This window comes from Thalassophryne amazonica, chromosome 10 (assembly GCF_902500255.1).
Source record: "Thalassophryne amazonica chromosome 10, fThaAma1.1, whole genome shotgun sequence".
Lineage (NCBI taxonomy): Eukaryota > Metazoa > Chordata > Actinopteri > Batrachoidiformes > Batrachoididae > Thalassophryne > Thalassophryne amazonica.
This window is the reverse complement of record NC_047112.1, coordinates 30966389-30981184: the sequence shown is the minus strand read 5'-3', so window position 1 is coordinate 30981184 and position 14796 is coordinate 30966389. Positions and strand designations below refer to the sequence as shown.

At 38.7% G+C, this 14796-nt stretch overlaps 1 protein-coding gene across 3 annotated transcripts in view; it reads right to left on the bottom strand.

Moving 5' to 3' along the window:
* The window catches only part of abl2 (c-abl oncogene 2, non-receptor tyrosine kinase), an 86219-nt gene that overhangs the window by 17746 nt on the left and 53677 nt on the right, over positions 1–14796 (bottom strand). For all 3 annotated transcript variants that reach the window (XM_034179690.1, XM_034179691.1, XM_034179692.1), the window contains exons 3-10: positions 12681–12976; positions 12180–12452; positions 11867–11951; positions 11491–11668; positions 11162–11346; positions 8219–8371; positions 7969–8058; positions 6262–6441 (exon numbers count right to left, since the gene is read on the bottom strand). In XM_034179690.1, the coding sequence (XP_034035581.1) occupies positions 6262–6441; positions 7969–8058; positions 8219–8371; positions 11162–11346; positions 11491–11668; positions 11867–11951; positions 12180–12452; positions 12681–12976 (1440 nt within the window). The remainder of the gene's footprint in view (positions 1–6261; positions 6442–7968; positions 8059–8218; positions 8372–11161; positions 11347–11490; positions 11669–11866; positions 11952–12179; positions 12453–12680; positions 12977–14796) is intronic.

Genomic DNA, 14796 nt, shown 5'->3' with positions numbered 1-14796 from the left:
AACATGACCTCTTCAAGTATTTTGACATATCCAAACTGATCCATGATACCTGGTATATATAGGCTCAACACCATAGTAGGAGAAACATGCCCATATCACGATACTTGCACCATCATGCTTCATGTCTTCACTGTGAACTGTGGCTTGAATTCAGGGTTTGGGGGTCGTCTCACAAACTGTCTGCGGCTCTTGGACCCAAAAAGAACAATTTTACTCTCATCAGTCCACAAAATATTCCTCCATTTCTCTTTAGGCCAGTTGATGTGTTCTTTGACAAATTGTAACCTCTTCTGCACGTCTTTTATTTAACAGGGGGACTTTGCGGGGGATTCTTGCAAATAAATTAGCTTCACACGGGCATCTTCTAACTGTCATAGCACTTACAGGTAACTCCAGACAGTCTTTGATCATCCTGGAGCTGATCAATGGGTGAGCCTTTGCCATTCTGGTTATTCTTCTATCTATTTTGATGGTTGTTTTCCGTTTTCTTCCACACGTCTGTTTTTTTTGTGTCCATTTTACAGCATTGGAGATCGTTGTAGATGAACAGCCTATAATTTTCTGCACCTGCGTATAAGTTTTCCCCTCTCCAATCAATGTTTTAATCAAACTACGCTGTTCTTCTGAGCAATGTCTTGGATGTCCCATTTTCCTCAGGCTTTCAAAGAGAAAAGCATGTTCAACAGGTGCTGGCTTCATCCTTACATAGGGGACACCTGATTCACACCTGTTTGTTCCACAAAACTAAAGAACTCACTGACTGAATGCCACACTACTATTATTGTGAACACCCCCTTTTCTACTTTTTTTTTTTTTTTTTACTAATAGCCCAATTTCATAGCCTTAAGAGTGTGCATATCATGAATGCTTGGTCTTGTTGGATTTGTGAGAATCTACTGAATCTACTGGTACCTTGTTTCCCATGTAACACTAAGAAATATACTCAAAACCTGGATTAATCTTTTTAGTCACATAGCACTACTATTATTCTGAACACTACTGTAATATTAAGCAGGCGTCTTAAGTTATTCCCATAATGTCTCCCAGCAATAAAACCTGTTTGGTCCGGATGAATAATTTTAGGTATCAAGTCATTCAATTGTCGTGCCAGTATAGCTGCCAGAATACGAACATCTCCATTTAACATAGATAATGGTCTATAAGAGCTACAGTCTGTCGGGTATTTACCTTCTTTAAGTAGCACTATCAATGTTGCTTCTGAAACCACTGTTTTGATGCGTAGTGAATAATGGTACGAATTTAAGAGAAGTGGAGTGAGTTCTTCATGGAAACATTTATAAAATTCATTTATAAATCCATCCGGACCAGGGCATTTGTTGTTTTTGAGACGTGCAATTGTTTGCTTAATTTCATAATCTTGAATTGGTTGATCCAAATACGTGGCATCAGTCTGATAGTTCAGTTACATTAATACTTTGAAGGTAATCTGCTATTTTTGAATCATCAGAACAGGCATCAGAATCCTGATAGAGAGGATTTATAAAACTTTGTAAAATCTTCAGCTATTTCATGTGGTTTAAATATACATTTATTCCCCAATTTCAATTTATGAACGATATTAGAAGATTGCTGTTTTCGTAACTTAAAAGCCAAAAGCCTACTTGCCCGATTTCCATGCTCATAATACTGCTGTTTAGCAAATCGTAAATTTCCTTCTATCTTGTCAGATAACAACTCTTGGAGTTCCTTACGGGCCACATTAAGGTCAGCAGTAAGATTAGGCGCCATTGCGCATTTATGCTTTTGCTCTAGGTCTCTAATTTTATTCTCCAATTCTACCTTTTTAGCCATCTTTTGCCTCTTTTTTCTGAAGCATAAGAAATTACGCACCCCCTTAAATAAGCTTTTGCACAATCCCACAGCACTATAGGTGAAATGTCAGGTGTGTTGTTTGTATCAACATAATTCATGAGCTCTGTTTTGATAAGGGCAATGAAATCTTTGTCACTAAGGAGAGAGGCGTTCAATCTCCACTGCTTAGAAATTGGCATCAAGCCTATATCCCACCGGAGCACAACTGGAGCGTGATCAGAACGTGTAATGGCCATAAAAGTTATATCCTCAACTCTAATGCATTTCAGCTTTGGGAGTAAAAAGTAATCTATCCTTGAGTATGATGCATGTCAATTTGAATAAAATGTAAAATATCTTTGTCTTGGGAATTTTGTTCTCCAGATATCAACAATACCTGCTTCTGTAGAAAAATGTTTCAGGATCTTTCCCATTTTAGATATCGGTGTTTTAGGTGGATGTTGCCTGTCTTGTTGAAACATTACACAATTAAAGTTTCCCCCATAAGTAAGAGACCAGAGCTGTACTCATTAAGCTTGTTAAATACTAACTTTATAAATCCTGGTTGATCCTCGTTTGTGGCATATACATTAATAAAGGAGACAAGTATGCCATCTAACAATCCATTCAAAAGGATAAATCTGCCCTCTGCATCTCTGTGTACTAATGTTTCGGTAAAATTAACTTGTCTATGGATCAGTATTGTGACCCCTCATCTTTTGCCAGAGTGGTGAGATGAGTAATAAACCTTGTCTGCCCAGGATTTCTTCAATTTTAGATGTTCCATATCTGATAAATGTGTCTCTTGTAATAATGCCACTTGACATTTAAAATATTTAAGCTGAAATAATATTTTCTTCCTTTTAATTGGGTTATTCAAACCCCTCACATTGTAACTTACAATTGTCAGTGGGCTCATAACTCAGACCTTATATGAGTATAATCAGGCATTGGATGAGTTGCTTTGGGGAATGGGCAGCAGAGTGGAAGAGAGGTGTGCGGAATGAGAGTTAACAGTGGCAATATGTAAGGAAAAGTTAACCCAAACAAATACGAACTGTAAATATAAGACATCTTTGTACTTGAAGAGATAAAATCCGAAGTAAACAAAAGTTCTGTTGTTCTTTTAAGCAATATTAGATCCCCTGGACACAGTGGGATCGGAAGGCAGAAAACACAATTATTAACAATAACTTGAACAGCTGAAACGCAAAAAGGTGGGTTTAGTCCCTAGCCACTATAAAAGCAGCATAAAATGCAGTCTACTAGAAGGGCTGTGTACACTAATAGGATGGGAGCAAAACAAAAAATAAGGAAAAACAATGAAGCTCAGGCCCCTGCAGACCTGTTATAAAGTACCTTAAAACAACCAAAAATGCACAATACCCATTTACAGAAACAAAAACAAAACTCTGTAAATTACTCGACATATCTTAAAAGACAAAAAAAAAATAAAAATAAAAAAACAAAACAAACAAAAAAAAAAAGGGCCAAACTTATCGTTACCGATGTACTATGATTCTTTTCACACAACAAACCGCTTCATCCAAGAGTTAGTTTATAAAGTAATATAGTATTCGATCACACCAAACCTTGACATTAAGGGTTGACTTTGGCACCACAGAGGATAGTGTTCTGTATGTAGTCCATGGCCTTTGCGGGATCTTTAAACTCCACATTCTCATTCTTGAAGGTAATTCTGAACCTTGCTGGATAAAATAGTCCAAAACGTACATCACGGTGTCCGCGAAGAGCTTTCCGGACATCTGAAAAGGCAGCTCGAGCTTTAGCCACAGCTGTAATGTAGTCCGGAAAGATGCTGATCCTCTTGCCGTTGTACATCAGCGGGGCTTTATCCCTGGTGCGCCTCAAAATATCCACGGCATCTCCAACATAATGCAACTTTGCAACTATCTCCTGGCTTTCTGGGAGCAAGTGTCGGGTGTGAGCGATCGATCTTCACCTCACGGTCCAGCTGTAAGACCTGTTTAATAACTCTAGCCATCTTGTTTGGATTGCTGGAGTCTGGCTGAATCCTAAATCTTCTTTGATGTCTTTTTCCTATTTTCACTTTCACTATTTGTGACGACTTGTTACTACTTTAATTGTTTAAGTGCTTGCATTTGCTTGTTTTACTTCCACCTGTGCTGCTCATTCCCCTTTTTGATCAGCAACGACTGGTCTGAGACAACACTGGTACAGATATGTTGATGAAATTTTGAAGAATTATAGAAAATTACAAGAAAATTAAGTGGTTCAATTGCACTCTGATGATCATTTATCCTGGCATCATTCTGTGCACAGTAAATTTGTGCACATGATGAAGACACTGCTTGGCCCTGTGAACGGGAACTCTGGATGTGAAATATGCCAAGATGGAGCTGTTGATAGGAACACTGTTCTGTGAAAAATCTGCAGTCAGGAAATTTCTAAATATCTACCACTTCAACTCAAACCACTTCATAGCAAGCTAAGTACTAATACAGCAATTGATGCTCCCAGCCTCATCAAATCACTTTATCAGCCAGCTGTTTCGATGTAAACTCACCCTTGATTCCACCAGGAAGTTGCATGTATAATGAGGTTTTAATCAGTAATGCATGTGACTTCAGATCCCATTAGCAGTGTTTCAGCATTGCATTTGTTTACTTTTGAAATTGGACATTTTTCTGTTGATTTTGTGCTTCTACCATGGTAATATATGCAGTTACACAGGTGTTTGTTTGTTTTTTGTGACATTTTAATTGTGTTTAATGTTTTTAATGTTATTATCAATGAAGTGAAATACTATCTACAGGCTACACAAGATGTTTTATTTAGAAAATGGACTGCGTTCAGTGTGACGGCTGTGTTTTTACTTCCCGTCTGGCTCAATCTGTTCTGTGTGATGCACCCAAGCCTACCTGTAAGAAATTACTTTTCACATCACAAATTTACATTAGAGATTCATTTAGATTAATCAATCATAAAGATTTTATTTTCTAGACTGTAAGTCACTTTTGAAAATTTATTTATTTATTTTTTTTTACCAGTTTGAGAGGTCCTGTGAATTATACTACGGGGCAACTTATATACCCCCCCCCCCCCCCCCCCCAAAAAAAAGAATAATAATAATAATGAACATTTTATAGAATTTTCCCAGGAATCAAAGAACTAAACAAAATAAATTCTAATATAAAAACAATAAATGCTAAAAAGTACACCACAACAACACACAAAAATCCAAAATTAAAAGAGCTGACAATACAGAAAAAAGTGTGACTTATATATGGGTTTTTGCTCTTCAAGAGGCTTGTTTGTTTGTTTTTGTTTAACATGTGCAACTTATACTTCGGAAAAACAGAATGTCCAAACACAGGGTGTAGCAGTACACTAAAATCATGGTTTGGTACGTTTTCAGTTCAGTGGAAACAAGAAAAAACAATAAACATATTTAACCTATATCTTTTAGGCTACTGTGTGGCTGAACAGTCATTCCAGATCGTTACAAAATGCATTTCCTTGAATTCTTGAGAAATATGTTTCAAAAATAAATTAGACTTGGACTCTGGTGTGACAGATGTTTTTTCCTCTTCATGATGCATTTTTTGAGAGATGAGGCTTGTAATGTGGTGCGATTTATAGTCCCATAAATACAGTAATTGTTTTAGTCAACTGACAGACACACATACACACACACACACACACACACACACACACACACGACAGCAACAATAAGTTACCCCCACTTCCCCCAAAAAAAGACAGCCCCAATACAGACACTATGACCCATTATATTAAACACAGTGGCCAAGTCCAGTCACTGACTGTTTACAATATTGTCAGTGCGGTGGCTAAGTGATCAGTGCACTTGCTTTCAAAACAGGTTCCTTGGTTCAAGACCATCCGTGTTCATTCTGTATCTAATATGGAGTTGTGTCAAAAATCAATATGCAGACCCATATGGATCCACTGTGGCGCCCTAAGCCCCAAAAAAGGGTGGAGCTAAAAGTTATTTTTAATACAAACGGTAAAGAAGGTTTTTTTTATTAGTTGATATTTATAGTGATGAAAGTATTTTTTTATGTAATAACTTTATATGAAATATTTTCAAGTCTTGCATTTATTTCCTTTTTGTGGTGTACAATGGTTTTCGTGATTTTAAATCTTTAAAGTACATTAAAGTAAGTACTTTATATATCTATATATATATATTTCAACTGCGCAAAAGCACAGATGTCCTAAAATAATGGTGTGTTTGTAGGCCACATATTTTTAAGGTGTGTGCGCAGATCTGTCTGTACTGATGGTCAGTTGGTCGGAAAAATCACTGCTCTTCTCCTGAGTTGGTATACTTGGCGACGCTGCAGTTCTTTTTCCTCACTGAAACAGTGTCATCTTGGGTATCTGCAGAATCATAAGAGGGTGCACCTGATTGTTTGGTGGTGAGGTAAGCATGACTTGCTGTACCTGAGTGACTGTGCATGCCATGGTCGTTCCGCCCATCAAGGCCACCTTCAATGTTTTCCTTGTTTTCAGTGTGCTTGTGGACTGTGCGAGATTTGGAAGGCAACAGGGGCAGGTCATGACTGAAAGAGTGTAGTGGTCCACAGTGACCAGAGGCAGTCTTACAGAGCTCCTCTGCTACCTCTGTAATGTAAAGAAAGAAGACTCAAAATAAGAATCCAAGGCATCTGACCAACTACAACTACAACCCCAATTCCAATTTAGTTGGACATTGTGTGAAATGTAAAATGTAAAAACGGAAAACAATGATTTGCAAATCCTCTTCAACCTATATTCAATTGAATGCACCACAAAGACAACATATTTAATGTTCAAACTGATAAACGTAATTGTTTCTGTGCAAATATTTGCTCATTTTGAAATGGATGCCTGCAACACGTTTCAAAAAAGCTGGGACAGTGGCAACAAAAGACTGGAAAAATTGATGAATGCTCAAAGAACCCCTGTTTGGAACATTCCACAGGTGAACAGGTTAATTGGAAACAGGTGAGTGTTGATGATTGGGTACAAAAGGAGCATCCCCAAAAGGCTCAGCCATTCACAAACAGAGATGGGGCGAAGATCATCACTTTGTGAACAACTGCGTGAAAAAATAGTCCAACAGTTTAAGAACAATGTTTCTCAACGTTCAATTGCAAGGAATTTAGGGATTCCATCATCTACAGTCCATAATATAATCAGAAGATTCAGAGAATCTGGAGAACTTTCATTTGAAATGGACAGACGCAAAGGGGAAAAGTGTGCTGTGGTCTGATGAGTCCACATTTCAAATTGTTTTTGGAAATCATGGACTTCTCTCTCTGGACAAAAGAGGAAAAAGACCATTCAGATCATTACCAGTACAAAGTTCAAAAGCCAGCATCTGTGATGGTATGGGGGTGTGTTAGTGCCCATGGCATGGGCAACTTGCACATCTGTGATGGCACCATAAATGCTGAAAGGTACACCCAGGTTTTGGAGCAACACATGCTGCCATCCAAGCAACGTCTTTTTCAGGGACGTCCCTGCTTATTTCAGCAAGACAATGCCAAGCCACATTCTGCACGTGTTACAACACCGTGGCTTTGTAGTAAAAGAGTGCGGGTACTTGACTGGCCTGCCTGCAGTCCAGACCTGTCACCCACTGAAAATGTGTGGGACATTATGAAGCATAAAATACAACAACGGAGACCCCCGGAATGTTGAACAACTGAAGTCGTACATCAAGCAAGAATTCCACCTACAAAGTTTCAACAATTAGTGTCCTCAGTTCCCAAATGCTTACTGAGTGTTGTTAGATGGAACGTTGATGTAACACAGTGGTAAACATACCACTGTCCCAGCTTTTTTGAAACGTGTTGCAGGGATCCATTTCAAAATGAGCAAATATTTGCACAAAAACAATAAAGTTTATCAGTCTGAACATTAAATATCTTGTCTTTGTGGTGTATTCAACTGAATATAGGTTGAAGAGGATTTGCAAATCATTGTATTCTGTTTTTATTTACATTTTACACAATGTCACAACTTCATTGGAATTGGGGTTGTACATTGATCCATATGTTACCCACCATTATAATGGTCAGAAACAATATTATTTCACTTGTGTGAATTACTTCGTGCAGCTACTTCACATGCTTTTACAAAGCAGATATTGAACTACCAGAATACCTTCAGAAATGCTTGAGTCATGAAACATCGTTTCAAATGCTTGGTGGATCTCAGCAAAAGAAGGCCGGTCCAATGGACTCCACTGCCAGCCTGGAAAAAATACACAACAAGCTGTCAAGTACCTTTTCATATCTCATTGAGAAGAAGAAAGCAACGTGTGCAACAACTACAAATGATGTGAGGAGCATGTGAACTAGAAAGCTACTATTTGGTGGTTTAGTAGGAGGAAGGTATTGTAACAAAGACTCACATGCTCTCATGAGTTCATAAACCTTTGGTGGACAGCCCTCAGGTTGTTCCATGCGGTAGCCTTTCTCTAAGAGATCATAGACCTGAGACAAATCGATGCCTGGGTATGGAGACATACCGTAGGTTGCAATTTCCCACAGCAGCACCCCAAACGCTGTAAGAACATTTGTGAGAATACAAGATGAACACATCGGAAAGAAGCAACCCATGTGCTCATGCACGTATGGACCCTGCTCTGGTCATAGCCATTCACTCACTTGTGTTTTATTATTTCAGCACCAGTGCAGCGCAAATAAAGTGGAACATTTTTAAATCGTTGGTGATATAATGAGGCCTGATTTAGCACAGCATGTGATGCCATCCAATTAATATGGAGTATGGCACAATGCTCTGAAACACAGATGTAAAGTTTTCAAAACGTTTGGGAACAGTGTTTTAAGTTGCCATCACTTATTTACAATATTGACAAAACATTAGGTACAATCTCCAGCCACATGTTCTATCCATTCTTTGATTCCAGTCTTACGTTTCAATTCCAGTAGACAGTTTTTAATGGAAATGGATAATAATTGGATTGAACTGTTGATTTGTGGAGCCAAGATATTGCTATTGTAGTGCAATATAACCCAACCAATTACAATATTTGTACCTTTTTATACCCATTCCAGTTTTTTATACCTTATTTACATATTTCTTATTTTATTCTATTTTATTTATTCTATTCTAGAAGTGTCTTGTTCTTGTACTGGAGGGGAAAAGCTTTCTCTAATTTCATAGTATGCCCCAGTTGTACAATGACAATAAACGGCTATACCATTTGTACCATATTTGTGCACAGTGCACACTGTGTTTCTTCCTGCTACCTTAAATTGTTAGCTGATGTTGATGTGAAGGTGGGTGCTAGTGGATGGAGTGCACACAATGTGCCCTGTTTTCAGAAGGTGGCAGACAATCTACCTACCAATACACCGCAGCTGTTGACAATTTATCATAATCCATCCAGCATCTACTAACAATCCTGCAAGTGGCAGATATGGGCTTATTATATGAGCTGAACAAAAATATATTTTTTGATTTTTGATTCCCTCAGCCCCAACCAGTCTCAGCAGAAGACTGCCCCTCCCTGAGCCTGGTTCTGCTGGAGGTTTCTTCCTGTTAAAAGGGAGTTTTTCCTTCCCACTGTCGCCAAGTGCTTGCTCATAGGGGGTCGTTTTGACCGTTGGGGTTTTTCCGTAATTATTGTATGGCTTTGCCTTACAATATAAAGCGCCTTGGGGCAACCATTTGTTGTGATTTGGCGCTATATAAATAAAATTGATTTGATTTGATTGAGCTGCTGCACCAAAGTTCTCCAGGTGCAAAAGGGTTTGTCCTCATACGTTATTTTCAGGGCTGTGAAAACTCTGCGTATCTGCGGGATTCCGCGGATTTCATCATGGGGAGGGGGGTGTTAGTGATGTACTCTTTAACCGTGAACATCACTGAGTTTTTAAAATGCTTATTGCAAAGCGTTCTCTTTTTTTACGACATCGTGCAGGTTTTATAAGTCCGCAAACACTGATCTGTGTGTTACAGACACAAATCGGTTTCCTCGGATCCGCGGAGTTTCGAGGAGAAAAATGCCACTCAAAGTGTAGCTGTTACGACAGTTGTCGTAAAGCAGGACTTGTTGGTTGCTGCGGCGACGCTGTGTGGCTAAAACTTAGCATGTGGACATCCCAAACTTTTAGAGCTTTCAAGTTTTTAAAAGAAGATTTTGCAGCATGTTTGTGTCACGGAGCGACATCGCACAGAGAGAAGACGGCGAGAAAGACTGTTATAACGACAAGAATCCATGGAATCGTCGCTGTTTTCATCAACACACCTGAAAGATAAAAGAAACGGGAAAAGTGAAGTGTGCTCTCAGGAAAACGGTAAGAATTTTTATCTCCCCAGAAAATAAACATTCTGCTGTTCAAACACGATTTTAGACAAGATTATGTGACTTTTTTCACTAATCTAGACTTTCTTTCATTGTAAAAAAGACATTGTGGCTTTGGATGGATTTAGGCTGCATGAATTTACACAAGAATATAAGTGACTTTTTACTATAACGTATGTTATTGATATTTTACCATGATTTTCCAAATATTCTACAAGCTTTAGCTGTGGTTTTTGAAATGCTGTAACAGTCTTTTCAGTCTTCATAAATTTCATGTAGTTTAAATGTTCTGAGTTAATGCATAATTTGGTTTACAATTAAAAGGAAAATCATTCCAGGTCCTACTTCCACATCATATTCTGTTATTTCAACATCATCATTGACAGGTCAAATAAAAGGTTGAATGTAGGATCATTTAATCCCTTAACGCCCGAATTTATATAACTGTATATAAAAAAATGTTTTGTGTGTGTTTTTGCCTTTAAGTAGATGGTAAATAATGTTGAGATTATTAATTTCACTTTTGCACAAAAACTAGATAGTAATATTGGGTATTCTGGTAATGACTTTATGTTATAATGTTATAATAATAATGATGGTATGTTGCAAATTTGCGACAACAGGCATACAGGTCAATTTGGTAAGTTGCATATTTGAGTCAGAGATTGTAGCATATATGCGACGATGGGAGTTAAGGGGTTAAATATCCCTAATTTTGAGATTTGTTCTTCCAGGAGATGCTGAAAAAGTATCATTAGATAAAAATTTAATTCTGGGGCACCAGAGGGCCCTAGACCCCGGCTCCTGGATGCTGCAGCCCCACCCCCCTCCAAATTTTCCTCGAATTTCACAGCCCTGTATTTTAATTTGGTGACATTACAAAATTAGCGCATTTATCGTTTTTGAGTTTTAGCTTACACAAGCGACTAACTCACTCACCCACTCACCTACAGTGTTACAAGCACAGGGAGTAAGCTTGAAGATAGCAAATTGGTAATGAGAATTCACACATTCACTGCTCACCCCAGACATCAGACTTGATGGAGAAGGTGTTGTATGCAAGACTTTCTGGTGCAGTCCATTTGATAGGGAACTTGGCTCCAGCATGGGCAGTGTAGGTGTCACCAGTCATCAACCTGCTCAACCCAAAGTCTGCAACCTTCACAATATGGTTCTCCCCAACCAGACAGTTTCTTGCTGCAAGGTCCCTGAAACAAGAGATGAAGGAACAAATCAGCATTCAAAGGTGAAAAAGGCATGTTGGGACAGAAAAATTTGATAGTTCCAATACAGCCACAGGATACAAAGAAGGAGAGGCATGTCTTTATAGACACATGAAAACCAGCACTTACCTGTGTATAAAGTTTTTCTTCTCCAGATATTCCATGGCAGAGGAGATCTGTGTGGCCATGTAAAGCAGAACCACAGCATTCACCTCCTCCTTGTCGCACTCTCTCAAGTAGTCTAGCAGATTACCGTGTGGCATGTACTCTGTAACAATGTAGAATGGAGGCTCCAATGTACACACACCTAAGAGAGAGGATGAAGATACAATTCAGATGCCAACACCAAAGTGATGCATGGTGTCATTTTCAGGAGTCCAGAATATTATGACATTAATACTGTATGAAATCTTATTAGAATTAAAAACGTATAATTCACACATGAAACAAGCTGTAACAAAGAAATTCTTGTTGAATATAACCAGTGGTCATGATGAATACTGACCTAATAGCTGAACAAGGTTTGGGTGTTTAACCTCCTTCATCACCGCTGCTTCCTTCAGAAATTCTTCAACTTCCATTGTGTCTTCCTAACATTAATAATGAGAAAAGAAATGTATAGGAAAAAAAGAAAACAGAAGATCTTCACTGTAATGAATTGACAAAGTTGGATTAAAAAAAACTCGACATTCACATGTAATACCAAACACCAACTGCAGATGGCGATTTATAACAATTTCCCCCTTCTCATTTATAATAATAACAATAGTAATTCAAAGTTTTGGCAAAAGCAAATTATTACAAGAATGCACACAAACCTTGAGTGTTTTGACAGCCACTGTGAGGTTGTACTTTTTCCACACTCCCACATACACTTCCCCATACTGGCCTCCTCCCAACTTGTGCTTCATGGTGATGTCGGTGCGCTCCATCTCCCACTTGTCGTGGATGGGTGACACACCATATACTGTGGGTTTGTTACATTTTGGTGCAGGGTAGTGTAGTGTAGTGACAAGCCCATCAGCTACAGTGGAGTGGTGGTGGACCAGTTCAGCTAGCGTGGAAAAACGACTCTCAGATGTCACATATACCTGAGTGGGAGGGCAAAAATGGAAAGGACGCAGAGAAGGGCACCGTTAATAAGCAACAGCAAAGCCTGAGTATCACTTCTGAGAAACATTGCTGCAGAAAGAAATTTTTTTTTTTTTAATAACTTCAATAACTTGAAAAATCTAATTGCACCAATCAACTACACAGAGCAAAAGTCAGTGACATAACTCACATTCTGCTGATGAATTCTGAACTGTTCATACTTCTACCTTGCCATCAGAGGCTGTGTTGATCCGGTAGTGATAGACTCTTCCCTCATATCGAAGAGAAATTGATAGTTGCCCAGGGCTGCTCTCACTTTCTCTGACCAGGAAACTGCCATTGATGAGAGATGACAGCAAATACTCGGCAGCACTGCGAGAGACAGGCCCGTGGTACCAGCTGTGCTTTTCCAGACTGTTGACTGGTGTGATGTAGTTGGATGGAACCCAACCCTGACCATTTTTAGAGCGCACTTCACTCCACTCACCATTCTGGTTGCAGCCCAGCACACACAGCTTCTCCCCTGGACACAGGTGAGAGAACTTAGAGCACTAAAAGGTATGAAGAAACACTAGTGGTTAGAAAATGGATACCCTTTTCACACCAAAATTGCGCTGTATGTTTTTTCAGAAGAGCTTGCAATTATGAGATCTTGATTTACTTTTTTCCAGCTTTTTTTTGTTCAGCTTTGCAGGAAATGTTAATTACAGGATTCCATTTAGCTGCTTAAGTAGTTGGGCAGAGCTCTCTCTCTCTATATATATATATATATATGGCACATACACACACACATATTATATAGTTTGTCTCTTCATCACAATGGAGTTGGAGTTCATAGCCAAGGTATTGGAAAGATACATGAACCTTTCCAAGTTCTCAATGTGTCTTTCTTTCTTTCTTTTTTTTTTTTTTACAAATTAAATGAAGTGTGAAACATGTTTTTTGACTTGGAAATGTTTGTTTCTCCATCCCCTCACTTTTTTTTTTAAAGAAAATGAGGAAAAGTGATAATTCATATTCAAAATAATCCTTATATTTATTGTCCAATTACTTATGGGTGCTGAAAGTATACAAATGACTATCACTCCTAGTGGTTAAAGATGACTTTGCTAAACAGCTTGAATTAAAAACAGTCCACACTGCAATCACATCTCAAGTGTTTCAATTCAACTCCATTGTGGTGGTGCACAGAGACTAAAATTACAAAAAAAATTATGTCTCTGTCCAAATACCTATGGACATGACTATATCAATTTGGAATGAGAAAAAATTAAACTCAGAATGAATTACTGGTCACAATGACTTCTGTTTACTGTTTCTAAGGGAGTGGGTAAGGGTGGGACACTATCAAATGACATGGGCAATGTGTTCAAATGAAAAACACCTCTCAGATAAAGCTACAGGATGCAAAAAGGGTGGGATACAAAGCAGCCTTATGACAGAGGGCAAGGCAAAACTACACATGTAGCAACTTGGTCTGTTGTCTCTGTGCGTCACTGATGTCAGGGATATGAGGGAGCAAATGGGCTGGGGATGGAAGACTGAGAAGGAAGAAGACATAAGAGGGCAGTAGCTGGCTGTGAGTGGATGATGCTTGGAAAAAAGTAGTTATTCAATTGGGATGGAACAGAAACAGTCCGGATCTGTAGGATCAATCAGATTACACTTCCCCACTTCGAGAACTGGAACAAGTAATAAGCTCAAAATCATTATAATATTAGTCAGGACATTTTCGTGGAGTATGCGGCAGACACCAGTCATGATAAGGACACAGTGTCTGGTATCTCTAGAGATTGTGTAACACTAAACACAGGGTACCATATACTCCAATGAAATCAATTAACAGACCAGAGCCCAAACACCTACTGACATGTAACCACTATCCCGGTCAGCCAGATTGTCCAGCAACTCAAAGCAAAAACTAAATAGTAAGGATTAAAAGAAGCTGTATATTAGAGAAAGACAGCTGAACCCCAGCTCACCAATCTATCTGCATTATCTATACTGGCCTTCTGTGTCTTTAAATCTCTGGGAATGGAAACACTGCTTTCCAGCCTCATACTGTTCAAAATGTACTTCAGGTCTGTTCTAACACAGAGACAATGATTAACCTCAGAAATGGGCCTGCTAAGTACCTCTGTCATTAAACTCTTCCTGCCATTCTCACCCAGCTGATGTTGTTACAGCTGAACAGATCATAGATTAACACATCACAAGTAGCATACTGCGGAGCAAGACTACACATGTCATCAGGAATCTGCATTCATTCCATGACACAGAGTCTAAACTTTGTTTCCATCCTCTGCAGCTGGCATAGCAGCTTTAAGGGATGGATACCAAACA